Source organism: Parasteatoda tepidariorum, chromosome 1 (assembly GCF_982258835.1).
Source record: "Parasteatoda tepidariorum strain Cologne lab strain chromosome 1, Ptep-v5.0, whole genome shotgun sequence".
In the NCBI taxonomy this organism is placed as follows: Eukaryota; Metazoa; Arthropoda; class Arachnida; order Araneae; family Theridiidae; genus Parasteatoda; species Parasteatoda tepidariorum.
Window position 1 is genome coordinate 133,474,572 of NC_141755.1, and position 27,955 is coordinate 133,502,526.

At 30.6% G+C, this 27,955-nt stretch overlaps 1 protein-coding gene and 2 long non-coding RNA genes across 4 annotated transcripts in view; 2 read left to right on the forward strand and 1 right to left on the reverse strand.

The window, feature by feature from the left end:
- Positions 1-10,518: 10,518 nt before the first annotated feature.
- LOC147816999 (uncharacterized) overlaps positions 10,519-27,955 on the reverse strand; it is a 62,514-nt gene continuing 45,077 nt past the window's right edge. Inside the window, exons 4-5 of one of the 2 annotated variants that reach the window (XM_087153671.1) lie at positions 26,705-26,849; positions 10,519-10,807 (exon numbers count right to left, since the gene is read on the reverse strand). In XM_087153671.1, coding sequence (XP_087009797.1) covers positions 26,808-26,849 — 42 coding nt within the window. In that variant the 3' untranslated portion in view covers positions 10,519-10,807; positions 26,705-26,807. Of the gene's footprint in view, positions 10,808-20,134; positions 20,309-26,704; positions 26,850-27,955 lie in introns of those variants that run through there. The other variant, XM_087153668.1, reaches the window with a different exon arrangement.
- Positions 23,678-27,955, forward strand: part of LOC147817000 (uncharacterized) — a 48,687-nt gene continuing 44,409 nt past the window's right edge. Inside the window, exons 1-2 of the long non-coding RNA XR_015429890.1 lie at positions 23,678-23,714; positions 25,400-25,450. This is a non-coding gene — a long non-coding RNA (uncharacterized LOC147817000). The remainder of the gene's footprint in view (positions 23,715-25,399; positions 25,451-27,955) is intronic.
- The window catches only part of LOC147817001 (uncharacterized), a 45,268-nt gene continuing 44,161 nt past the window's right edge, over positions 26,849-27,955 (forward strand). Inside the window, exon 1 of the long non-coding RNA XR_015429891.1 lies at positions 26,849-27,930. This is a non-coding gene — a long non-coding RNA (uncharacterized LOC147817001). The remainder of the gene's footprint in view (positions 27,931-27,955) is intronic.

A 27,955-nucleotide genomic window follows, 5' to 3' on the forward strand; every position in this document is an offset into this window, starting at 1 on the left:
ATCCGTGCCCTGGACCGAACCCCTGACCACCGCGTCTACAAACTTCTTTACCCATAGCGCTAACAACCACACCACGACTCACACGATGCTTCCACGAATATATAGCTTAAAGAACTTCCTTCCGGTTAATTAACAAAATCTATTTTGGAACATTAAGTGCTCTCTAATTAGTGTATAAAAATTTTCCTTGGTATGATGTTTTGGTATATAAAACTCTATTTTCTGGCAGAGTTTGAAAATTATAAGTTAATATTAAAGGGAGTTACGGAGTGAGTGGTGTGCGTAGCTCCGGAGATGAAATTTATCCCTTTTTCCAGCTATTAATCCCATTTTCCCAAAGAAAAATAATTATTTTTCTCTATATAACACTTTATTCACGTTGAAATATCGAAAAATAAATTTTAAAAAATAAAATAAGGTAAATAGAAAAAAAAATTTAAAATTAATCCGTGACCTGGACCGAACCCCTGCCCACCGCGTCTACAAACTTCTTTACCCAAAGCGCTAACAACCACACCACGACTCACACGATGCTTCCACGAATATATAGCTTAAAGAACTTCCTTCCGGTTAATTAACAAAATCTATTTTGGCCCATTATGTGCTCTCTAATTAGCGTATAAAAATTTTCCTTGGTATGATGTTTTGGTATATAAAAACTCTATTTTCTATCAGAGTTTGAAAATTATAAGTTAATATTAAAGGGAGCTACGGAGTGAGTGGTGTGCGTAGCTCCGGAGACGAAATTTATCCCTTTTTCAGCTATTAATCCCACATTCCCAAAGAGAAATAATTATTTTTATCTATATAACACTTTATTCACGTTGAAATATCGAAAAATGAAATATAAAAAAAGTTAAATGAAATGAAAAGAAAAAAAAATTAAAAATTAAACCGTGACCCTGACCGAACCCCTGACCACCGCATCTACAAACTTCTTTACCCATAGCGCTAACAACCACACCAAGACTCACACGATGTTTCCACGAATATATAGCTTAAAGAACTTCCTTGCGATTAATTAACAAAATCTATTTTGGCGCATTATGTGCTCTCTAATTAGGGTATAAAAATTTTCCTTGGTATGATGTTTTGGTATATAAAACTCTATTTTCTGGCAGAGTTTGAAAATTATAAATTAATATTAAAGGGAGTTACGCAGTGAGTGGTGTGCGTAGCTCCGGAGATGAAATTTATCCCTTTTTCAGCTATTAATCCCATTTTCCCAAAGAAAAATAATTATTTTTCTCTATATAACACTTTATTCACTTTGAAATATCGAAAAATAAATTTTAAAAAATAAAATAAGGTAAATAGAAAAAAAAATTAAAAATTACTCCGTGACCTGGACCGAACCCCTGACCACCGCGTCTACAAACTTCTTTACCCATAGCGCTAACAATCACACCACGACTCACACGATGCTTCCACGAATATATAGCTTAAAGAAATTCCTTCCGGTAAATTAACAAAATCTATTTTGGCCCATCATGTGCTCTCTAATTAGCGTATAAAAATTTTCCTTGGTATGATGTTTTGGTATATAAAACTCTATTTTCTGGCAGAGTTTGAAAATTATAAGTTAATATTAAAAGGAGCTACGGAGTGAGTGGTGTGCGTAGCTCCGGAGACGAAATTTATCCCTTTTTCAGCTTTTAATCCCACATTCCCAAAGAAAAATAATTATTTTTATCTATATAACACTTTATTCACGTTGAAATATCGAAAAATAAATTTTAAAAAACAAAATAAGGTAAATAGAAAAAAAAATTTAAAATTAATCCGTGCCCTGGACTGAACCTATGACCACCGCGTCTACAAACTTCTTTACCCATAGCGCTAACAATCACACCACGACTCACACGATGCTTCCACGAATATATAGCTTAAAGAACTTCCTTGCGGTTAATTAACAAAATCTATTTTGGCCCATTATGTGCTCTCTAATTAGGGTATAAAAATTTTCCTTGGTATGATGTTTTGGTATATAAAACTCTATTTTCTGGCAGAGTTTGAAAATTATAAGTTAATATTATAGGGAGTTACGGAGTCAGTGGTGTGCGTAGCTCCGGAGACGAAATTTATCCCTTTTTCAGCTATTAATCCCATTATCCCAAAGAAAAATAATTATTTTTATCTATATAACACTTTATTCTCGTTGAAATATCGAAAAATAAATTTTAAAAAATAAAATAAAATAAATAGAAAAAAAAATTAAAAATTAATCCGTGACCTGGACCGAACCTATGACCACCGCGTCTACAAACTTCTTTACTCATAGCGCTAACAACCACACCACGACTCACACGATGCTTCCACGAATATATAGCTTAAAGAACTTCCTTCCGGTTAATTAACAAAATCTCTTTTGGCCCATTATGTGCTCTCTAATTAGTGTATAAAAATTTTCCTTAGTATGATGTTTTGGTATATAAAACTCTATTTTCTGGCAGAGTTTGAAAATTATAAGTTAATATTAAAGGGAGTTACGGAGTGAGTGGTGTGCGTAGCTCCGGAGACGAAATTTATCCCTTTTTCAGCTATTAATCCCACTTTCCCAAAGAAAAATAATTATTTTTATCTATATAACACTTTATTCACGTTGAAATATCGAAAAATAAATTTTAAAAAATAAAATAAGGTAAATAGAAAAAAAAATTTAAAATTAATCCGTGCCCTGGACTGAACCTATGACCACCGCGTCTACAAACTTCTTTACCCAAAGCGCTAACAACAACACCACGACTCACACGATGCTTCCACGAATATATAGCTTAAAGAACTTCCTTCCGGTTAATTAACAAAATCTATTTTGGCCCATTATGTGCTCTCTAATTAGTGTATAAAAATTTTCCTTGGTATGATGTTTTGGTATATAAAACTCTATTTTCTGGCAGAGTTTGAAAATTATAAGTTAATATTAAAGGGAGTTACGGAGTGAGTGGTGTGCGTAGCTCCGGAGACGAAATCTATCCCTTTTTCAGCTATTAATCCCACTTTCCCAAAGAAAAATAATTATTTTTGCCTATATAACACTTTATTCTCGCTGAAATATCGAAAAATAAATTTTAAAAAATAAAATAAGGTATATAGAAAAAAAAATCAAAAACTAATCCGTGACCTGGACCGAACCCTGACCACCGCGTCTACAAACTTCTTTACTCATAGCGCTAACAACCCCACCACGACTCACACGATGCTTCAACGAATATATAGCTTAAAGAACTTCCTTCCGGTTAATTAACAAAATCTATTTTGGACCATTAAGTGCTCTCTAATTAGTGTATAAAATTTTCCTTGGTCTTATGTTTTGGTATATAAAACTCTATTTTCTGGCAGAGTTTGAAAATTATAAGTTAATATTAAAGGGAGCTACGGAGTGAGTGGTATGCGTAGCTCCGGAGACGAAATTTATCCCTTTTTCAGCTATTAATCCCACATTCCCAAAGAAAAATAATTATTTCTCTCTATATAACACTTTATTCACATTGAAATATCGAAAAATGAAATATAAAAAAAGTTAAATGAAATGAAAAGAAAAAAAAATTAAAAAGTAAACCGTGACCCTGACCGAACCCCTGATCACCGCATCTACAAACTTCTTTACCCAAAACGCTAACAACAACACCACGACTCACACGATGCTTCCACGAATATATAGCTTAAAGAACTTCCTTGTGGTTAATTAACAAGATCTATTTTGGCCCATTATGTGCTCTCTAATTAGGGTATAAAAATTTTCCTTGGTATGATGTTTTGGTATATAAAACTCTATTTTCTGGCAGAGTTTGAAAATTATAAGTTAATATTAAAGGGAGTTACGCAGTGAGTGGTGTACGTAGCTCCGGAGACGAAATTTATCCCTTTTTCAGCTATTAATCCCATTTTCCCAAAGAAAAATAATTATTTTTATCTATATAACACTTTATTCACGTTGAAATATCGAAAAATAAATTTTAAAAAATAAAATAAGGTAAATAGAAAAAAAAATTAAAAATTAATCCGTGACCTGGACCGAACCCCTGACCACCGCGTCTACAAACTTCTTTACTCATAGCGCTAACAACCACACCAGGACTCACACGATGCTTCCACGAATATATAGCTTAAAGAACTTCCTTCCGGTTAATTAACAAAATCTATTTTGGCCCATTATGTGCTCTCTAATTAGTGTATAAACATTTTCCTTGGTATGATGTTTTGGTATATAAAACTCTATTTTCTGGCAGAGTTTGAAAATTATAAGTTAATATTAAAGGGAGTTACGGAGTGAGTGGTGTGCGTAGCTCCGGAGATGAAATTTATCCCTTTTTCAGCTATTAATCCCATTTTCCCAAAGAAAAATAATTATTTTTCTCTATATAACACTTTATTCACGTTGAAATATCGAAAAGTAAATTTTAAAAAATAAAATAAGGTAAATAGAAAAAAAAAATTAAAAATTAATCCGTGACATGGACCGAACCCCTGACCACCGCGTCTTCAAACTTCTTCACCCATAGCGCTAACAACCACACCACGACTCACGTGCTGCTTCCACGAATACATAGCTTAAAGAATTTCCTTTCGGTTAATTAACAAAATCTATTTTGGCCCATTATGTGCTCTCTAATTAGTGTATAAAAATTTTCCTTGGTATGATGTTTTGGTATATAAAACTCTATTTTCTGGCAGAGTTTGAAAATTATAAGTTAATATTAAAGGGAGTTACGGAGTGAGTGGTGTGCGTAGCTCCGGAGATGAAATTTATCCCTTTTTCAGCTATTAATCCCATTTTCCCAAAGAAAAATAATTATTTTTCTCTATATAACACTTTATTCACGTTGAAATATCGAAAAGTAAATTTTAAAAAATAAAATAAGGTAAATAGAAAAAAAAATTAAAAATTAATCCGTGACCTGGACCGAACCCCTGACCACCGCGTCTGCAAACTTCTTTACCCATAACGCTAACAACCAAATCACGACTCACACGATGCTTCCACGAATATATAGCTTAAAGAACTTCCTTCCGATTAATTAACAAAATCTATTTTGGCCCATTATGTGCTCTCTAATTAGCGCATAAAAATTTTTCTTGGTATGATGTTTTGGTATATAAAACTCTATTTTCTGGCAGAGTTTGAAAATTATAAGTTAATATTAAAGGGAGCTACGGAGTGAGTGGTGTGCGTAGCTCCGGAGACGAAATGTATCCCTTTTTCAGCTATTAATCCCACATTCCCAAAGAAAAATAATTATTTCTCTCTATATAACACTTTATTCACGTTGAAATATCGAAAAATGAAATATAAAAAAAGTTAAATGAAATGAAAAGAAAAAAAAATTAAAAATTAAACCGTGACCCTGACCGAACCCCTGACCACCGCATCTACAAACTTCTTTACCCATAGCGCTAACAACCACACCAAGACTCACACGATGTTTCCACGAATATATAGCTTAAAGAACTTCCTTTAGGTTAATTAACAAAATCTATTTTGGCCCATTATGAGCTCTCTAATTAGTGTATAAAAATTTTCCTTGGTATGATGTTTTGGTATATAAAACTCTATTTTCTGGCAGAGTTTGAAAATTATAAGTTAATATTAAAGGGAGTTACGGAGTGAGTGGTGTGCGTAGCTCCGGAGACGAAATTTATCCCTTTTTCAGCTATTAATCCCACTTTCCCAAAGAAAAATAATTATTTTTATCTATATAACACTTTATTCACGTTGAAATATCGAAAAATAAATTTTAAAAAATAAAATAAGGTAAATAGAAAAAAAAATTAAAAATTAATCCGTGACCTGGACCGAACCCCTGACCACCGCGTCTACAAACTTCTTTACCCATAGCGCTAACAACCACACCACGACTCACACGATGCTTCCACGAATATATAGCTTAAAGAACTTCCTTCCGTTTAATTGACAAAATCTATTTTGGACCTTTATGTGCCCCCTAATTAGTGTATAAAAATCCCCTTTGGTACGATTGGTTGGTATATAAAACTCTAATTTTCGGCAGAGTTTGAAAATTATAAGTTAATATTAAAGAGAGTTATTGAGTGAGTCGTGTGCGTAGCTCCTGAGTCGAAATTTATCCGTTTTTTAGCTAATATTTCTATTTCCCAAAGAAGAATAATTATTTTTTTATATCAAACACTTTATTCACGTTGAATTATCGAAAAATGAAATTTAAAAAAAGTTAAACAAAAATTTTTTTTTTTAAAAATTAAAAATTAATGCGTGATCAGCACCGAACCCCTGACCACTGGGTCTACAAACTTCTTTACCCAAGGCGCTAACACCCTCACAACGACTCACACGTTGCTTCCACGAATATGTAGCTTAAAGAACTTCCTTCCGGTTAATTAAAAAAATCTATTTTGGCCCATTATGTGCTCTCTAATTAGTGTATAAAAATTTTCCTTGGTATGATATTTTGGTATATATAACTCTATTTTCTGGCAGAGTTTGAAAATTATAGGTTAATATTAAAGGGAGTTACGGAGTGAGTGGTGTGCGTAGCTCCGGAGACGAAATTTATCCCTTTTTCAGCTATTAATCCCATTTTCCCAAAGAAAAATAATTATTTTTCTCTATATAACACTTTATTCACGTTGAAATATCGAAAAATAAATTTTAAAAAATGAAATAAAGTAAATAGAAAAAGAATTAGAAATTAATCCGTGACCTGGACCGAACCCCTGACCACCGAGTCTACAAACTTCTTTCCCCATAGCGCTAACAACCAGACCACGACTCACACGATGCTTACACGAATATATAGCTTAAAGAACTTCCTTCCGGTTAATTAACAAAATCTATTTTGGCCCATTATGTGCCCCCTAATTAGTGTATAAAAATTCCCTTTGGTACGATTGGTTGGTATATAAAACTCTTATTTCCCGCAGAGTTTGAAAATTATAAGTTGCGAAATGTGTTCTGTGTTTGAAATCAAATGTCTTTCTTGTTTAAAGAAAGCATAATGGAATAAAAAATAAAATAAAATAAAATGACGGGAGATAGGTTCAAATTTCAAGTCCGTCTAACTCCCTTTAATATTAAGTTATAATTTTCAATTTTGGATGGAAAGTTGTCCTCTATGAGCCGCACCACCCTACAAAGAAAATTTATTATAGACCTATTAGGGGGGCTGCAAACGCCCCTTAAGTCTTTTCCTTAGCTCACCGGGAGAAGGTACTTGAAGCTATGTAGTAGCTCGATCTTCGTATAAACGTGGTTCAACGGCTAAAACTGCGTTCTAGTGACTTACGCCTTAAGCGATGGGGTGCAGGTTCGAACCCCATCTGAGGATAATTTCTAAAATTTTTTATATTTTGTTTTTCTTACATTATATTATTTATTTATTGTGTTTTTCGATATATTAAAAAATCCTATACAAAAAAATTATTTTTTTTATTCGGGAAATTTCAAATAATGCTTAGAAACTCGAAAATTCCTGGAAAATTAGTTTATTTTTATTATATATTTTTTTAACTCCTTTTACAATATTTTCACTATAGTTTAGCATGCGAAATGTGTTCTGTGTTTAAAATCAAGTATCTTTCTTAGTGAAAGATCGCATAATGGAATAAAAAATAAAGAGCAAGGAACTAACGCTTCACCGTTATAAATTTTGAACATTTTATGCCAGTGATATGAACGAAAAAGAACTAGAGCTATAATTAGAACATTTCAAGCATGATTTGGCCTAGTAGAATAAGTTAGATAAATTTGGAATAGATGCATAAAATAGTAAAAAACAACATTCTCGGAGACACGTTTCCATACATTGACGTTTGTCATATTTTTTTCAAGCGTGACATTGGACAATTGTCACTCATGATAACTAGATGTAGTGGCGCACATTCATTCTCCATACTAAACTTGATAAAAAATGAACTAAAAATGACTTAAGAAAAAATGATTTACCATGAGCATTGAAAATGATGTGCTGGAAATTGATTTTTTAGCAATGTGATAGAGGGCTTCACCTCTCAAAACGCGTAAAAAGTATTGCTACCTTAAACTTTTGGTGAAAATAATGTAATTAAAGCTTTTATAATAATGTATCAATGTTTTACTATCTTAAAATAAAAATTATTCAAAAGCAAAATTTTTTCTTTGAAATTACTCATAAAGAGCTCCCAAATGAAGGCAGGCCGAGGGCCCCCAAAACGGCTCTGCTTTTTGTATTATACATTTTCATTTAAAAAAGTTTAATATATTGCCTTAACGCTAGTTTCTTGTACAAAATGAATAAATAATGAAAATGTGACCGAGCTTACGCTTTATCGTTCTCATTTATCTGCTAAATAACTAAAGTTTTTCTGGAGAGTATGCATAGCGCTATCGAAAGAGGGAGCTCCAAAACTAGCACAGCAGTACGTTGTAGTTCTGGGAGGTAATGTCCCAATAGTTTCGTCAAGAGAGCAGTCCAAAGTTTAGAACAATTAATGTTAATATTTTACTTTTTGTGTACTTCACGATATCTCGAAAACTTATAGAAAGAATTTCAAACATTTTTGCTCTTAGCTATAAAATTCGTTTATCCAAAAGAAAATTCTATGCAAAATATAACTTATAGTAAATGGTAATTATTTTATTTAATAAAAGTCGAAAAATTGAACTGCAAGGTAGAAATTTTTTTCAAAATTTAACTTTTCAATAATTGACTGATTTCACTGAAATTTTGCTATTTAAAATTGCATTCTTTAAAATGATGTAAAAAAATTATCCACTATACAATTTTAAGACTTATATTAAAAAAAAAAAAAACAATGATCATTTACTAAAAGGTATATTTTGAGTGGAATTAAATTTAAATAAACGAATTTTACAATTGTGAACAAAAATCTTTCAATTCGTTTAAAAAGTACTGAACAAAAAAAAATTAACATGAAGGGATCCAAATTTTGGAATTCTCTTCTGTCCAAACTATTGGAACCGTACTTCCAGAGTTCCGGCTGCCCCCAATATCTTGGGGGTCAGACATATGCATCACTAAAAAAAAAAAAAAAAGTTGGTATACTCAGAGAAAGTGCATTTTTGTGTCTGATTTCGTAAAATATTGTTACTGTAAGACTGTCTTTTTTGTGTTAAAATGGCATTTATATTCTATTCCTTTACTATTTGATTAATTAAAAGCGGCCAAATACTGTCTTTGGAGATTCTTGACCTCATTTCATTCGTTTCTTTTTGCCTACTATGGCAGGTATCACAACTTTTTTTTAATTATAATTAATTTAAGACAGAAATTAAGATTTGTATACCATTGAATTTGTAATTTTTGTTGAGAAGAATATAATTACTTGTAGAGAATTGACATTTTATGTTTAAATTTCATATTGGTTCAAAATCAAAGTCACTGATCCTAACCAATTTCAAGCATTGATTTGAAATAAATACTGTACTAAAATTTGGATATATGTCCAATTTTATTGTGTTTTAATCGATTTTATTAACACACTGTGTTTTTAATCGAATTTATTAACACAGAAACTGTTCGTGTTGAACAGTTTCTGTGTTAATAAATTAATGCAATTAATTCAAATATGGTGTTTATGTTTTTTAAAGTGTTGACCAAGCTGTAATTGGTCTTGTACCAGGAAGGTTCTGGGTTCGAATCCCGCTTAGTGCATAGGTGTAATCTATCTGTCCTTTTAAGGGTGACATTGATCCATCTTAATGGGACCCACAAAACAGAAATAAACAATAGTGCCTGTCACGTGCCATAGGTTGCCAAAAGTGGTGGGTATTGAAATAATATTTTTGAAAAATATTAATCTTTGGAATGTCTTGCACATCATTCATACAAAGTCATCTTAAAGATTAACAGTTAAAATTGAGTCAGCTACTTTTTAAAAAAAATCTTTCTTGCGTTTCAAATTTTATAAATTAGAATGTCTTTAAAGATTAACAGAATATTGTATTTTAAGTTTATACGATTGTATAATATTTTTATGCTCAATTGACTGAATTAAATGATAAATTTTATATTATGCCTTTTGAGGTAACAATATGTCTTTTTAAATCTGTTCTGGCTCTTTCTTTTAGCATCTTGCTTTTTTTTTTGATGTGTCACGTCGATGCATTCTTTTATATATATAACGTCGTTGCCGAGAGGAAGGATAAAAATAGGTCTTAGGCTGGGAAAGAGGGCGCAATATTTAATTTTTAGAGAGAGAAAAATCATCAAAGTGACACAAAATCCTTGCGTTCTTCGATAAAAGTTAGTTTCCCAAAACTGTGGCTTTTCTTCAAGTGCTAGCTTCTATTGTTCAATACTTATCAGTGTTTCAATCAAATGACTTCTACTTACGTACTATTGGACATATTTTCTAAATTTAAGAAGTTTTTAATTAAATACAGTAGCATTAAATTCTAAATTGAAATTTATTTAAACTGAAACAGTTGCAGTGAAATATTAGTAAGCTTGTATATAAAGTGAACTAAGTACCTTGGATAGATATTCTATAAAATAGCAGCTTTCCCTTAAAATATATCTTCAAGAAATGATAAAAAAAATGAGATACATTTTCTTTTGATAATTTTTATTTTTACCTTTTTATTTATTTCTTAGTTGTAAGTAAGAGTACAGCATATATGTAAAAAGTACAAAATAGGACACAAAAAAAATATAATAATAATGGATCAGAAAATTTGAAGTATGTCTATTTTTTTTTCGTTCTTATACAATAGACAAAGAGTATTGGTAGCCAGCTTGACTCTATGATGCTGCAATCACATAAGGTTTATGACAGCTACTAGTGACAACATCCTGAGAAAAGGAGCAGCTAAAAGTCTTGTCTGCTTATTCAGCTGTAAAATAGAAGCATTTTTCTTGTTAAAAAAATTGAAACAATGTTACCTTAAAGTTCTGCAGTGGGTCAGAATCTAATCTAAGACATAAATTATATTAATATCTGACAACTATGCCAAATAAGAAAGAGCTTAATTATTTTTTATGAATTTAAAAAATTTACAATTATATCTAATACATATAACAAAATTAATGACTAAATTTTGACTTGTTATGGCACAGAGATATTCTTCAAAGCGAATGAAAATCTGCATAAATCATAGTAGAAACATGAAGTCCTGGTAAACATATCTCACAGAAAAGCTTTAAGCAGACAATGCTGTGAGATTATTCTCCGGGACAAATGTAAATCATCAGTAGAACAAACGGCAATGTGAATACTAATAAATTTTTTTTATTAAAAACAAAATATATTAAATATTTAAAGAATAATTCCTTATATAATCCAGGCAAAAGCTAGAAGAGAACAAGTTGCTTCAAATTAGTATTGCACTCAAGATACCTTGTGAAAATTTCAATCAATGGCTAAGTATATAACTAAAAGCACAGCTTTTTAAATTGTAAATCTAAAAAGGATTGAATACATTACTTCGAATCAACTTGAGTAACAGAGTGAAAGAGGGACATTTAACACAGAAGTATACATTTTAAGAGAACATTTTTAATTAGCAGAAGAGTGTTATAAGCATGCACACATACAATTACATATATAAGAAAAATACCCATAAATTATTAAACTTCCGACACCTTTAGAGAAGTTTCACTACTCGTTATTAAAAAGCATAATAAACATTATTACAAAGCAGTAATGTTAAATATTTTCTTCTCGGCAAAAGACAGACGCAGAACAAGTTGCTTCAATTAGATAACAAGATATCTTGAATTGCAATCAAGATATCTTGTTAAGATTTTAACTGATGGTTGAGTATATAGTTAAAAACACAACTTTTCAAATTGTAAATCTGACCAAAGATTGCATGTATTAGTTTGAATCAACTTGAATTACAGAGTGAAAGAGGATCATTTAACACGGAAGTATACATTTTAAGAGAACATTTTTAATAACCAGGAAAGTGTTATAAGCATGCACACATACATTTATATATATATAAAATAAAAAATGCCCACGATTTATTAAACCTGGCTCATCCAACATCCGGGAATACTTGCAACACCTTCAGAGTAGTTTCACTACACTTTTGGGTGGAAGCGCTACTCCAACTCATACTTTGGAATTTGGTGCATTCGTCACTTAAAAAATCAAAACATAAAAAAGGAGTTGAAAAGGGTGTTAATATCTGAAGGCATGTTGACGCAGTTAACAGAACATTGGAGCACACATCCCCAATTAGGCAATCGCTCTCGTGCTTTGCTAGTCGACCAAAAAGCTTTTATTAACAATAAAAAATTGGCCCACTTCCTCCATGCATGTTTAACTTGTCATGAGGTTGAACTAATTCTCTCAACTCAATCTTCCAGCATTCAGGTGTTCACTCAAGTATTATAGTTATAATGAGTTTTGCAAAAATGAATTTTTGAATCACATAGTTACAGTCTAGTAAAAGAAGTAAAAACTAAAGGAAGATATTTCTCATTGTTACAATTTTAAGTTATGTCTAAGTGTTGATAGGTTACTGGGTTACAAAGTTACATTGAGAGTTAAATTGTTAAAATTAAATAAATTATTGTTACGAGAGGTTTGCTGCTCGGTTTCTTATTTTCAATTCTTTTGCAGGTCTTCAATTTAGTCAGGATATTTATGTCTGAAAGAGAGGGGTAGTGTCTGATTAATCTTATTTAATATTTCTATTGCAGAATCCATCAGAGTTTAGACATAAATAACAGCATTTACAGAACAAGACAATAACAGGATATTACATCACAACATTTAATAGTTAGTCACAGCACAGATTTTTTAAAATTTATTTTCTTTGCATATGACATAAATGAGCTCACGGCCAACTGCTTGATCGGCGGGTGCACTGCCTACTGTAGAACTTAGTTGCAGAACTGTGGTGAACAATAATTTCGTACAAAATAAGAGGTAAACAGCAGAGCAACAATTTTGTGCTTTTGTATAAACAACTGAAGTTTATTTAAAAATGATAAAAGATTTCGCTTTTGTAAGAAATAATAAGTCTGTGCATAGTTCATTTTGTAATTATACATCTTTAACCTTAGCTGATAATTGTCTTTGCCAGGTTCTGTGAATGTGCCATTTACATAGCAAATGTGAAACCTTTTCAAAAATCGTATTGAATGGATCAGCTGTAAATTTATTATTAGTCATTATACAATTACAATTTAGGTTTGGAATTTTAGATTTAAGAGAAAGAAATACTTAATGGTTTCTGCATCTAAACTGCTAGTAATAAAATGTGCAACTGGATAACTATGTCCAAACTCTGTAACTGAATTTTATCTAAAAATATGATAAATATTTGTGTTATGAATTAAGCTAAAGAGACTTTACTACATCATCAAGTAAAACTTAAATAGAACATTAAACAAGAAAACCATATTTCTTTTAGACTGCTTTTATATCTCACAACTTGCAAACTTAATTCTTTGTTTTGATCTTTTAGAACAGACACATTTACAGACTGATGGCAGAAATAACTAAATTTTTAAAAAATTAACATAAGCAACTAACTTAACTTTCTGATACAAGAACAATGTTAACCTTAAAGGAGAAAAAATAAATCTTCAAAAAATAACTAAAGCATTACACCAATATTAACAAAAATATGGTTCAATAACACAAGCCTGCGAAATTGAAGGTTTTGAAAAATACAAGAGAATTTATTGTTGATTTATATGTTATTTGATGTGCTGATTTCGAAAATGATCTTCATTTTTCCTAATCACATTAGGATTTTTTGTAAAATCGATATTAATGTTTTTACTAAAATCCTATTTGGAAAGGAATTTTCTCAAACAATTTTTCAAGTACTATCCGGTAACTGCTCTCTTCATTCAGTTTGATCTATGTAAAATTTAATCTTGTGAAAGAAAATTGATTTTTGAGCTATCAGCTAATTTTTTATAGGTCAAAATGAATAAAAAATACTGTTACCAGACCGCACAAGTCACCTCTGGTCGAGAGAAAAACAATAAGTTCCTTGCGTTTAAACTTTTTATATCAGTTTCTGGAAGAAAATCACCAACATAAAATTTTAATTAATTTTTTTTAAAATTAAGATAGCTTACGTAAAATTGACGATTGACCAAAAATAGCAAATATTGTGTATGTGTACATGAAAGTTTGAAACAAATACAAAACAAGCAAAAAACTTATTGGTAATTTAAAGGTAACGTAAAAAAGAGAAAAGTTTCTATTTAAGGATATACTCGTTTTCCTCTGAAACTTATTTTTGATGATCTTCTTTTATGCTAAATCTCAGATCTATCTCGAGCTATCATTCAACAGTAGTCGGCGAGCATGTTCTTGTCCCATCTTCCTTGATATTTACGTTCCATATATCTGATATCTTGATGGAACCTTTCTTCTTCTTCTTCGCTGACTGCTCCTAAATTATCAGGTAAAAAGTTCAGATGTGAGCAAAGGAAATGCATTTTTACACTCATGAAGCTACCCAAAGTTTTAAATTTGTCCAGCATTTTCATTACAATTTCCTAATAATCAGGATCCTTGTAATTACCCAGAAATTTACTGACGACATCTTTGGAAGCAACCCAAGTTTCTTTTTCCGTTGCTACCGTGTCTCAAATTCTTTATCCTTCATGAGATTGCGGATATCTGGACCAACAAAGATTCCTTCGTTCAACTTGGCTTGGGATAAACCTGAAAACTTTTCGAACGGGTATTTGAAACAATCGCCATCTTTTGGAACAGTCTTGACGAACTGCTTCATTACACCTAATTTTATATGTAGCGGAAGTAACAATACTTTTTTCGAATCAACTTAGCTGTTTCGAATAACGTTCTTGGTGCCTGGGTCAAGATTTTGTCTTTTCAGTCATTCTTTTTTTTACCCAATGTTGAGTCTTGTTACGGCTGTCCCATTCACAAATGAAACATGGGAACTTTGTAAATCCACCTTGTTGACCAAGAAGCATGGAGATAACTTTCAAATCACAGGAGATGGTCCAACTGTGATCGATGTATTTTAGTTTGTCCAGGACGAATGCCAGGTTTTCATAGCATTCTTTTAAATATGCTGAGTGTCCAACCGGTACAGATGCATACTGGCTCCCATGATGAAGAACAGCTTTTGAGGCTTCTTTTAGATGAATCTATAAACAGCCTCCACTCATCTTTTTCGTAGATGACATTAAATTTGCTCATCAATCTAGGAACATCAGAACAATATACAAAGTTCTCCTCTTCATCAAAGTACTTAATAAATTCCTTTTCACGATTCCTGTACCAATAAAATGATGTTCCTTTGGCCAATAAGTTTTTTTTCTTTCTGTCTGGAGCCTAACAATTCATCTGCCTCTTTCAAAAGGCCAAGATCTCTGCTCAGATAATTAAGTTCAACCTGAGAGAAGGGCTGAGGTGAACCGGCTACAGGTGGCCTATATTCAATATCGGAGTCTTGAACTTCTGGATGTTCCAAGTCTGAAGAGATGATTGGCAATTCAGTTGGAGGCGCAGGCTCACCAGGTCCATAAGGAAAGAGGCATATAGCCGATTTAATACTATCAGGATAAGATATTAGCCTTTGATTTTTCTGGTTATACCCACGAACATGGCAGGAACAAAAATAACAATCATCAAAGTGGTTTTTGGGCTCCCCCCATGTCATAGGAATTCCAAATGAAACTCAGCACACAAACTTTATAGAGAGCCCACGATTTGTCCTGGTCTCCTAATTTCATGCCAAAATATGCCCATTAGTTGTCTTACATAGTCTGTAATGCTCCTCAAGCAATTTTTAACAACACTATACTCGCCGCATACATAACAAAAGCCACCTGGGAAAGTTTTACAATGTCTCGAACTCGAAGTCATGTTTCACGAAACACACAGAAAAAAAGCAGATGTTAAAGTCACTCCCTATTACGTTTGCTAGTGTTTCTGAGAGGTCAACGAGCCTAGATAAAAATTCTCGCGACGCTATTGGTAGAGAGAGATTGTGACAGATAAAAATATGCAAGATAAGTTAATTACGAATTTGTAATTGTTAAGAAATGCGATATTATATATTACAAATTTAAATCCCTTCCGAAAGAAAATTCTGTCTACGGCTTGATATATAATATTTTAAAATATATGAACGAATGATGAAAGCACAAAATTATTGACGAAAGATCCGATACTTCTTATCTTGCTGTTGAAAATTTCTTAAATTATATATTTTTTTGCAATAAAACACAAATTTCAAGTGAGAAAAAATACAAACAGCATGCTTCTTTAAGACAAGGTGTGGGGTTTTGTAGGGTTGCTTTGCTTTTGATTCTCTAGAATCTCGCCAAAAAACATTTACAATGGTGTCTGTAAACTGATCAGTGTGGCTTTTGACCAGAGAATAAGAGGTCTTCATAGGGAACCCCCCCAAACCTTAAGCTTTCGCTATCCATATCGAGCAGAGAAGAAATTTATAACTTATGTGTTGCGATAGCATAAAATGTGTCATTCGGAAAATATTTAATATAAAAATAAGCAACTTCATTTACCAATTAAAGAGCAAAATAGTTTTTTTTTAAACTAGAATTATTTCATTTTAAAAAGTTTTATTTTAAATTCAATTTTTTAATAGCAAATTAGACTAAAATAAACATTAAAATTTTCTCCCTTTCAATTTTGCTTTATAGTTAAATTTATCATATAATTTAATTCAAGACTTACATAGCACTCTAATTAAAGCGGAAAATAGTACAAGAGTCATAGCATAGTTTAAAAAAAGTTATCAATTTTTTCTGCTACTAAATCAATTTAATATTCAAATCCAAAGACATATAAAAAATTATTCCTTTCCCAGTAACTATTGAATAATAAAAGAAACATAACTTGCAGTGGCAACACAAAATAACAAACACACATTTAATCATTTTCAATGCTGATTTGGAAAAAATGTTTCCTATGCAGAGTTCTTGCAACAAATTTTTTGGGGGAGTTAACAACTATAAGTATGTGTAAAATGTTTTAAATCTCTGGAGTTAGTGGAAGAACCCTGTTTGAAATATAAAAAGAACGTTAAGAGTACCGAAATTTCGACTTTTATCGAGTTCAAATATTAGTATAGTTTCCAATTTATAGTTCAAGATGCAAATCTCAATATTTCAGAAAAGGCATAATTGTTTAGATGAAATAAAATTATTTTGTAATTAGGACTTATTAGGGGAGATCTTTAAATCATGAACAAGTGAAAAATAAAGCGGTATTTCTTGCTGCCTATAAATGACAATTTTCATGCTACAAAAGAAAATCATTTTCATACCTCCCTTTTAATTAGTAGAACTCTTTTAAAATTAGTCAAGTAGAATTCTGATAATAATAATTAATGCTAATAATAAATTTTTCAAAAACACGCCTTAGTAGTTAAATTACACATCATGCACATATTTCACTAATAAACTGATTTTTAGATTGTGACATGATTTATACCTTAACTGCAGCAAATGATTTGCCTACAGTTCATCAGCCTCCACAGTCCAACTTTTGGAATGATTCTAAATGTGCATCTTACACTCACAAATAATAGTTTTTCGTCATAGATTATTTGTAAGCATCCTTTTGTTCTTCTACTGGGAGGCTCCGTTACCTGTTCGTTTTGCTCATCAGCCCCAGTAGTTGCTTGTCATTCATGATTGTAGATTAAAAGAGGAGAAGTGTTTAGGTCCCCCTTTCTTTTATAAAATTACTATTGTATTGCCATTAGTTGTATTTTGAAGATTACTTAGTTTAGCAAATAAAAACAAGGAAAAAATCGGTTCTCGCAGAGAGTTATTACACAATAAAGATGTAGTTTCTGCCCGTGCACAATTTTTTCTTCTTCTCATAACCAGAAGCAGTGGACATAAACCGTTCTTTCCCCTTGTTCTTAAAAGTTGATTACAAATCATTTTGTTTGTAAAATATATAACTATTATAATTTTTGCGTAAGCATATTTTATTTTAAGAATCCTAACAAAAATTAGATGATAGCCGATTTGAAAATAATCAAATGTACTTGATAAATAATTAAATTAAGAACAAAATGTGCGAGACAATAGCAATTAAAACAAGAAATAATTTTTCTTGTTAATAATATACACTGCTGGACACTGCTGGACAATTGCTGGACTACTGCTGGACGGATCACAAATTGCAATGTAGCATAACATTAAGCGAGACATGTGACCTAGTAGGATAAAGTATAGTTGCCACACTGTTCAGACATTAGAATAAAGAACATTCATTGTTCTGGAAAGTACAAAAGCTATGAAACATCTGAAAGAAAAAAAATGTTCATTTGATGCTGCGTACGGAATAATGGAACAATGCATTTAAATGTCAGCAGGCAACTTGAAGAAAGGTGTCAGTACGGAATATGTCCACCGTGGAGTGTGATGCAACATTCTACAGGTCGTATCATACTTCGCACAACATTATCCAGCAGCTGTTGAGGCAATTTATCCCATTCCTCTGTCAGTGCACGGATGAGGGTGTTCTTGTTTGTCGGAGGATAGTTTCAACCAGCAAATTGCCTCCCCAAAGCATCTCAAACATTTTCAATGTGGTTTAGATCTAGAGAACGTGATGGCCATACGAGGCGTTGAATACCCTCACTGTCTAAACAATTCTGAAGAGCGAGTGTTCGATGACATGTTGCGTTGTCACCCATAAAAACAAATTTATCACCGTCAGCACCACGGAAAAGACGAACATGAGGAAGTAGAACTTCCTCAAAGTATCGTTGGCCCGTCATAGTCCCATTCGCAACCACATGTAGGCGCGTGCGGCCATTGATCATGATGCTGGCCCACACCATAACCCTGCATGTCGGATATCGGTCCCTTTCCTGAATATTTTCTGGACGATAACCAGTACCACTCTCGCGCCAGATCAGTTGGCGTCTACAATCCGATGACAGACTGAACCTACTCTCATCTGAGAAGAGTACGCATGCCCAGTCCTGTTCAGTCCAATTGTGATGCTCACGACACCATTGCAAACGTGCAGTACGGTGCTGTCTGGTCAATGGGACGCACACAACAGGTCTGCGGGTGTATAGTCCTCCTCCCCTCAAACGTCTGGCAACAGGTTTTCGGGAGATCTGCTTTCCTGTGGCAGCAAGAAACTGATTTGCCACCTGCTGAGCTGTGGTGGGCCTGTTCCTTTTATGCTGATAGGACGATGTATTTGTCATCTGCAGGCGTCTTACTTCTAACACGACCTCCCCCTTGCCGCTTACTACACATTCCAGTAGTTTTAAAAGATTTCCACAGCCGTTAGACAACACCGTCAGCGATGTCGAACTCCCTGGCAACGTCTCTTATTTTTCGCCCTTCTTCGATCTTTCCAACAATTCGGCCACGCTTAAAATCATCTAAGTAATATCGGGAAGACATGCCGAATATTTCAAGTTCGTCAACTAAATCTTTCCTGTAAAAATTTGACTTGAAACAACAACTCTCCACAACGCGTCAAAACCTTTAAAGCTCTTATCAGCGCTATCACGTGATGAACAAACGGGACAAAAAAATTTACATACGCATACCCCTTCTTACTATATCCCGCACTTATTCTAATTTTCCACATTTTGCTTCCCTTCATTTTGTGGTTGCTATGGATGATAGTGTTATCCGTCCTTAGCAATTGTCCAGCAGTGTATAATGATGATCTTATATGATATACCCGATCATACTCAAAACTGTTTTTATCTCTCTTTTTTCCTAATATTTTTTAAAACGTCTATATAAATGTTAAGATTTATATTTGGCAATATTTATTAATTTTTTTTTCTTTTTTTGTAAATTTTTGTGTTAAGGGAAGTTTGAAGTTATGAAAATTGCGTAAAAGATAAATTTTTCTACATTCCAATGGATGAATTTTCAATGGAAAAATATTTATTATATAGGGAAAAAATCTTTAAGTGAAAAAAATAAATAAAAAAAACTCTGTATTAAACTTGGTCCTTTCAGCATGCCAAATTTCAACTTAGTTGCATTCCTGCAGCTTGCAAAGTAACTTTGGTCTATTTCCCATCAAGTTTAGAAGTTACAGTTATTCTCAAATTAACTATCGAATGTTAATTTTTTTCTTCCATTGTAATGCCTATATAGTTTTCTATACACCTTAATAATTTAAAGTTCTAAGTGAACAGAAATGCAAAATGAATAGCAAACGTTAAACTCCCCAAACAATCCTTTTCAAGTTTCTGATATAGAAAAAAATTTATTTGATAAAGAGAAAAAGCAAGTATCAAGTTCGGTGAGCACAGCAGCCTTTTTTTCTTTCTTTTTCCAAGTTCATATGAAATTTTCAGGATTGGTCAGAGAGCAACTTAATCGATTAGATCAACTTCAACACTATAGTCTCAAGTAAAAATCTGTAAGAGTCAAAATAAAAAAATCAGGTTAACATAAGCATTAATAAAAAAGCAACACACAAAGATCAAATCAGGCTATAATTTTTGATCTTCTTATACTTGTAGTTGATTGTTTCCCAAGATGAATTTCTTTCGCTTTCTTTTCATCAGGGAGTGATTTTAATATTTTTACATGAAATTACCTTAAAGTGTTTTTATATTCCTGTATGGTTAATTTATACATAATTACTGTCCTTTGTCTTAGCATCATTTCTTATATAAATATGAATACTGAAGAAGGAAAAGAATTTAGTGACTTCCTAGGAAACATATTTAGGTTAACTCTTAAACAATTACTGTAAAACAAATAACATTGTTATTGCTGAGAATGTTTCCAAGCTTTAATGATACATTTTTATTGGAGTTTTCATTGACAAGTCTGGTAAATCATAGATTGTTCAAAAAACTTGATTGAAAATATTATTTCAAATTATTTATATAAAAACAGATACAAATTTTACCCACTGCCTCCTCGTTACCCAGACTGGTCAACGATAAAATTATAAAAATTTAAATATTTTTAGGAATGAATGCTCTAAAATTAGTAATTTGTAGTTTAAACACTTTTGTATGTGGTAAGAACTAGAACTCTTTTTCTGCACATCTAAAAATGTTAATTTTTTTATGTATAAATATGAATTAATCAGTATGTATTATTATAATGTAATGTCAAAATGAGAATCATAAGAATCAATGCAATTTTAGGAATAAAATTTTTTTTTATGTATATTAGTGTATCCGTCATGATATTTAAATACTGATTACTAGAAGAAGTACATACGCTTGTTTTAGAATAAGAATTTGAAATTTTTTTTAATAGGGATGAGCTGTTGATGGGGTGCAGCTGTAGATCCCCTTTCTGTAGGGTAAAAAGGAAAATTAATGATGTCCGGCTATGCGTTTTTCATCCCTCCCTGTTGGTGGTAGTTCTTGAGAAGCCTTGGGCTTTATCAGCACTTTGTTTCATATTCTTATAATTTACTTTGCATGAAACTCCCCATTTCATTTTTTACTTCTTTGCTAATGATGCTGATCATTATTATTATTTAACATTTTAATGAAATTACTTTTTTTTTAAATCGTTTGAGATTAGATATCCATTAAACTACTTATTTTCCTTAAAAAAAGTAAATAGATGAAAAAATAAAAACTCTAACAACACAAAATTCTCATATTTTGTAGTTTACTCATAAAACAGTTTTAACGTAAGTAATACAGAGTAAAAATCTTTTACAGCTCAAAATGCAATTAAAAAAAATATCAAACAAAAGTGTGTCTACCGGAAATGGAAAATTACAGAACTAAATAAAAAAAATAAGTACATTAATAAACTCTAAATTTAAAAAAAATAAATTTAGATTTACTATTAAGATCTTATTTTTGATAAGTAAGACAACTTTACTTGATGAGGAGGACTTCAAAATGGAAAGAGCTTCACTTTTATGCTTTATGTAAACCATTTATAGGTATGTACTGTTCAAATTAGTACCTTTCTAGCTTATTATTTTTTGCGGTTAATAAAAGGACATAACGATCGAGGCCACACAACATCATTTTCCGCTCTTTTCTTTATCTTTCAGCTCTTTATTTAAACAGTCGAAAGTTTGTAAATTATTTAAATCATGGCGAACAACTATTTGAGTCCTTCACAACTATTGAGATAATAGTACGTTTAGTACGCCATGACACAAATTAATCAAGTTTCTTCAAATGCTTCAAATATAAACAGATATATTATATAAAGCTACAATACTTGTATATTTTGAAAATAAAATGTTATGTGTTCTGTGAAAAGTGAAAAATATTGCAGCTTAAGGAAGTATATATAAAGAAAAAAATCAATGATGAATGAATGATAAGCAATTACGGGAGTTGGTGAGCGGAGTAAGTAAAGGGTAAAGCCTGCTAGTTTTTATTTTTTATTTTTGTATAAGTGGAATTATTTTTTAACAAAAAATAGACAGGTAATTTTTAACTATGCATTTAATAAAATATTTAAAGTTTCAAATGATAAAGAAAAAATAACTTTTTTTACAAGTTATAGTTATGCGAATAATAACAAAATAAAAACTGATGTTACTTCAAAAATATTCTATGCATGTTTTAAAACTGTGTGAAAACTAATAATGGATTTCTAAAATCAATGTTGTTGCTTAAACATAAATAAAATAAAGTTTTAAAGTTAAAGTTACGATTTTTATGTTAAAGAATTTAAAAATCGTGAATTTTAACGCCATAGAAAGTATAAATCTGCATAGCTAAATAGAATATTATCTGTAAGAAAGTTAAAAGAACATCACTATCCTTATGAAGATAGTTAAAAGAAGTAAGTATTTAGTGGAAAAGTAAAGTAACTTCAAATTCTTGTTTAAAGTATCCAAGGCAATGAATTTGTTGCATTTGTTGGTTATTTAGGATTTTAAATCTTTGTAATAATTAGCTTTCAACCAAAAATATAATTATTATTTAGTGATGTAAGTGAATGATATAAAATAACAGTCTTCATTCATTCATAAAAAAACATAATATTTTTTTTATCGAGGGAAGTAATTTATAAAGACTTTTGGACGAAAATATATATATTTTTTTATTAATTTATAATTTTGTAATACTAATATTATATTTTGCACAGCCAGTTTGCTAATGTAAATAAATTTGCCCAATTAAAGATACTTAATTATTTATAAAAAATATTTCATAAAAAGAGAACGTGTTTTTTATATACTAAAACTGTTGAAAAGCTGATGAAAAACAAAAAAATGGATTATTTACTTAAATGTGTTTAATTATAGCAGCTTTACTGTTCATTATAAAGAAACGATATTCTAATTTACTGCTCCGCGAATCAAAACATATATGTTAGCATTATTTCCCAGTTTATATGTATAAAAAATTTGCTTATGAAAAGTATTGAAATGAATTTTGATTTCAATAATTTTTTAATTTAGTAAGCTTGCTTATCACTAATAGTTAATAAAAGGTTTCAGTGCATATTAGTTTTTTATTATGAGGACCAGAAATAGTTTTTAATAATTCAAAATAGATATTGATTACTATTTGAAATCACCAGATAAGTATGTTTGAAGTCCTTGAAGTAAAAAGAATGTGGGGAAGAGATGGGAAAGAAACACATTTTGTCCCCTACCCCCAATTCTAAGAAACATTCTTTTCAAGTACGGAAAATCAGCCCAGTAGGTGGTCCTTGATTGTACAGATTCTTTTGGCGAGAAAGTTTTTAAAAAAAGGAGATAAATACTCCTTTCTTTAAAACTTTCTCGCCAAATGAATCTTTGCTTAGTCTCTAGTCCCCAAAGGGGTCTACTTTCTTCGTTGCAAAAAGAGAGAACTAAACACTTTAAAAGAGCAAGTAAGTAAAATGTTTTTTCTCTTCAGCTCATGCATTTATTTTATTAATTACATACTTTTTATAATTAGTTTTATTCGTTTTAATTGTATTTGTTAAGTTTTTAGAAATTATTTTTTATAACAATAATTTTTTAGGTGGCTTTTTTATTTCATGCTCTCCTGTAAGCTGCTAGTTCAGTTTTAAAATGAATTAGAAGATTTTTTTCATAAATAAAAGTTCAATTAACTCTATCTAATAAAAGAAGAATTTATAATTTCTTAGTCATTAATAACAAATGTTTCTTTCACTTTTCAGAAGCATTGCTTAATTTAATAATTTGCTTAATTTCGGTAGCTATTTTTTTTCTTTGAAAGACTGTAAAAAAATATTATTTGAATAACCTAAACCGCGGGTGTCAATTATTGTTTCAAAAAATACTTTTGATTAGATATGAGAAGTAATTTTAAATAATTTTTAATCCACCAAAAAATAAACAAATAAAACAAATATTTATAAACAATTTATTTGTTTCGATACTCAATATAATATATTTTGTTTACTAAATAAATGAATAACAAAATGACATAGTAAATAGAAGGACCTTATTTCTAATTTTTATTTTGTTGTTTTTATCTTTTTTTTTGTTGCATTTAATGAATTGCTGTAAAGGTATAAGAACATTTCAAATCTTTATATTAAGTTTAATTTTACAATTAAATTTGTTATAAAATTAATTTACTTCAAAATTAAGGTTCAATTTTTTTGAATTGAAATTAGAATATTATTTCATGGTTACTATTTTAATTGACCATTTTGAGTTTTTATCTGTTTTTATATAGTTGTTAATTCTAAAATATACCTGTTCAGCCTTCCCCTTTAAAAATTTTGTTTTTAAGAAACTTATATTTGACATATTTTCAACAATAAAGTAACTTTAATTAAAATTTAATTTGTGATGATAATTGTGTAGATGGAATATATAATCCAGAAATTGTAGGAAACTTTCCTCAAAAATTCAGGAAATTTTATTTCTAAAATTGAGTGGGAGTCCTGAATAACAAAAGCTTTATTTAGAATTTATCTACTTATTTTAATTCTGATTGGCTCCCATGTCTTATTTTTTTCATACATATCTTATTCTTTTTCTAAATTAGAATCAAAAAAATTGTAAGAGAAAATTTTTCACTTTAAAAACAACTTCATTATTTTAGAAAAATACTTAACTTATTATTATTTTGTAATTTTATTATAATATTATTAAATATTTAGTAGTTCACATATTTTATCCAACTTCAAAAAACGATGCATAATAAGTTAAAATTTCAAGTCTAATTATTCACTTTAGATTTAGACCTGTCCTCTAAATTTTCCCCTACAATTCATGACTAAATTTTATAGTCTTTTCCAATGAAAATTATTTTTAATCAAAATCATCAGTAGTTTATGCTAAAATACAATATGCATTGAGCATAAAAAAGATGGTTGTTAAACATTCAATTTATTGTCAGTTACTAAAAATAAAAATATTTGCCATAATTTTAATACATGATCTTTCTCCTTCATTTAAATCAAAATTAATTTCATTTAAGTAAAAAAATTGTTTTTAACAAAAATTATAAAATATAAGAAACAGTTTCGATTTTGTTGATTTTTAATTGTTTTTAAGACGATCATATTCTAATTAATTCCTTTTCCTTTATGGAAAGACAGGATGAAAGATCCAAGAAATGCCAATCCAGTAGTCAACAGAAAAGAAGGTAAGAACATATAGTGAAACATTATTTTGTCTCAGTGACATGAATTTTATCCCATATTTTGTGAAATAGGGTTACCCGGGGTAATTTACGATCACTGTGCTTCTGGGGAAAACAATGATCCCCTAAGTTTCATTTAAAAAAATATAAATATATTTTTTTACTTTGAGACATGGACAAGAATGCTTGTACACTTTCCTAAAGTATAACTACATTTACTTAATAATAGTTTTTTGTTTAATCTAACAAAATAAGTATCTTTTAAACTGCTTTCTGTATTTTCCATTTCAAAGATGGGTTTCAAAATGTGCACATTTCTGCAAAGATCCTCCTCCTTCTCTTAATAATAAATATTTTGAGTTACTTTCTTTTTCTTTGATATAAAAATAGTGTAAGCTTTTGATTAATTGTTTCACATCTACTGTAAACATTATAATTGATTATAGGAAACTATCAAACCTTGCCCCTTATAGATGGGGTAATTATTGATCAAATGGGGTAATTCCTGATCATTGTCATTTCTTCTCATAAATAGTATAAAAAATTGCTAATAAATAGCTAATTGACTTTTCTTAAATAACAGTTCATATTTATTAAGTGGGCAACTATAAAATATATTTTAACTGTAATCACAAAATTTGTTTTTAACTGTATACAAGACAAATGAGTTCTGATTTTCACCATTTCTGGTTTGTCTTAACTTGCTTCTATCTTAATTTTATGTGTGTGCATTGATAGAATAATTTTTAAGTTTATAAATTAGCCTAATATAAATAAGAAAACAATATTATTAGCCTAAATATAATATAAATATGACATATATAATATAATTAGCATAAAAAGGATACTATGCTTCTAGAAAGCAAAATTAGTGAATTTCTTTTAATGATTGAAAATAAAATTTTCAGTCTGTGAGCTGTTGACAAACCTTACTTAACTTTATACTTAAGATACAGAGGTGAACGTTAATAGTAGTAAACCCAAAAATTGGGTCGGCTGTACAATGACGGTTATATAAATATGTATATACTCTTCATTTTAATTATTTAATTAGGGGCGTGAACAACTCGCTCTCTAGCCGTGAGCCAATCACTACACACCTAACATGTCACGATAGTTTTTAGAAGAACAAAACAATTAATTTGGTCTAATTTTCAGTAATACACATTTTAATAGCAAGCGTGAAAAGAGAAAATTTCCTCTGATCCTAACTATGCTTAAAAGGAGTCTTATAAATCTACATAGAAAAACAGTTACCATTACTACAGCTTCGGCTACACTAGTCAAAACATCAGGCCCCGTGAATGGAAAAGTATCTTTTGTTCAGTCAGGGCAAACAGTTGGTCTTTTAAAGCATTTGTCAGGTCCGACATTTTTCAGCAACTGAATAAAAGAAGCACCCCTAAAAAGAACAAAATTAAAAATGTGCAGATAAAAAGCTAAATATTTAGTAAGCCTAGAAGATAAAAATAAATAACTAATAAAGTATGCAATTAAAATTATAATTGTTTTTACGATATTAAATTGAAGACATGTCAAATAATATTCTAAGTGAAATTTATTGAGTTAGGGAATTTAAGTACTTGGGTTCAGTTGTCACTGAAAGCAATTATATTATGCCAGAGATTAAGCAAAGACTAAATGCTAGAAATCGCAGTTATTTTGCACTTAAGAGATTGCTAACATCAAAAGTAATAACGAGGCTTCAGGTTTATAAAACTATAATCAGACCAACCTTTATCTATGGATCAGAGACATGGACTCCAACCCAGAAACAAGAAAAAATGCTGATTACCTGGGAAAGAAACATTCTTAGAACTATTTTTGGACCGGTCAAAGAGGGTGATCTGTGGAGAAGGCGATACAATTATGAAATTGCAAGACCATTTAAAGAAAAAGGTATAATAAATTACATAAAAGCAAAGAGAAGTCACTGGCTAGGACACCTTGAAAGAATGGAGGAAAACAGAGGCATTAAAAAAATATTCAAGGGGCAGTGCCAGAGGAAAAGAGGAAGACCGGCCAAGAGATGGTTACGAGGTAGAAAAAGATCTTAAGACTCTAAAAGTCCAAAACTGGAAATGAAGAGTTAAAGACAGGCGACTTTGGAGGAAAATTGTTAGTGAGACCATGGTCAAACATGGACTGTAATGCCAGGGAGTTAGTTAGAAATTTATTGCAAAAGATCTTTTACTTATTAACTTTTTCTCTTTTTATTATTTTAATTGATTTCTTTTGAAAAATCAATAAATGTAGGAATATCAGTGGATAAATATACTAAGATATAGTCCGAGTATTTCTAGAGTGGAAAAAAGCTCTAATTAAATTCAGAAAAAACTATTTTTTTCTCATAAATTTTTTTTTTTTGTTTTTAAAGGAAAAAACTAGGACACTTACGAAGATGATTGTTTAATCAAATGTGCTTTCTTTACAAATATGTTCTCCAGTGAAAAAAAAATTAAAGCTTTTGGTTTGAAATAAAGGTGATACACTTCTTTTTTCAAAAAA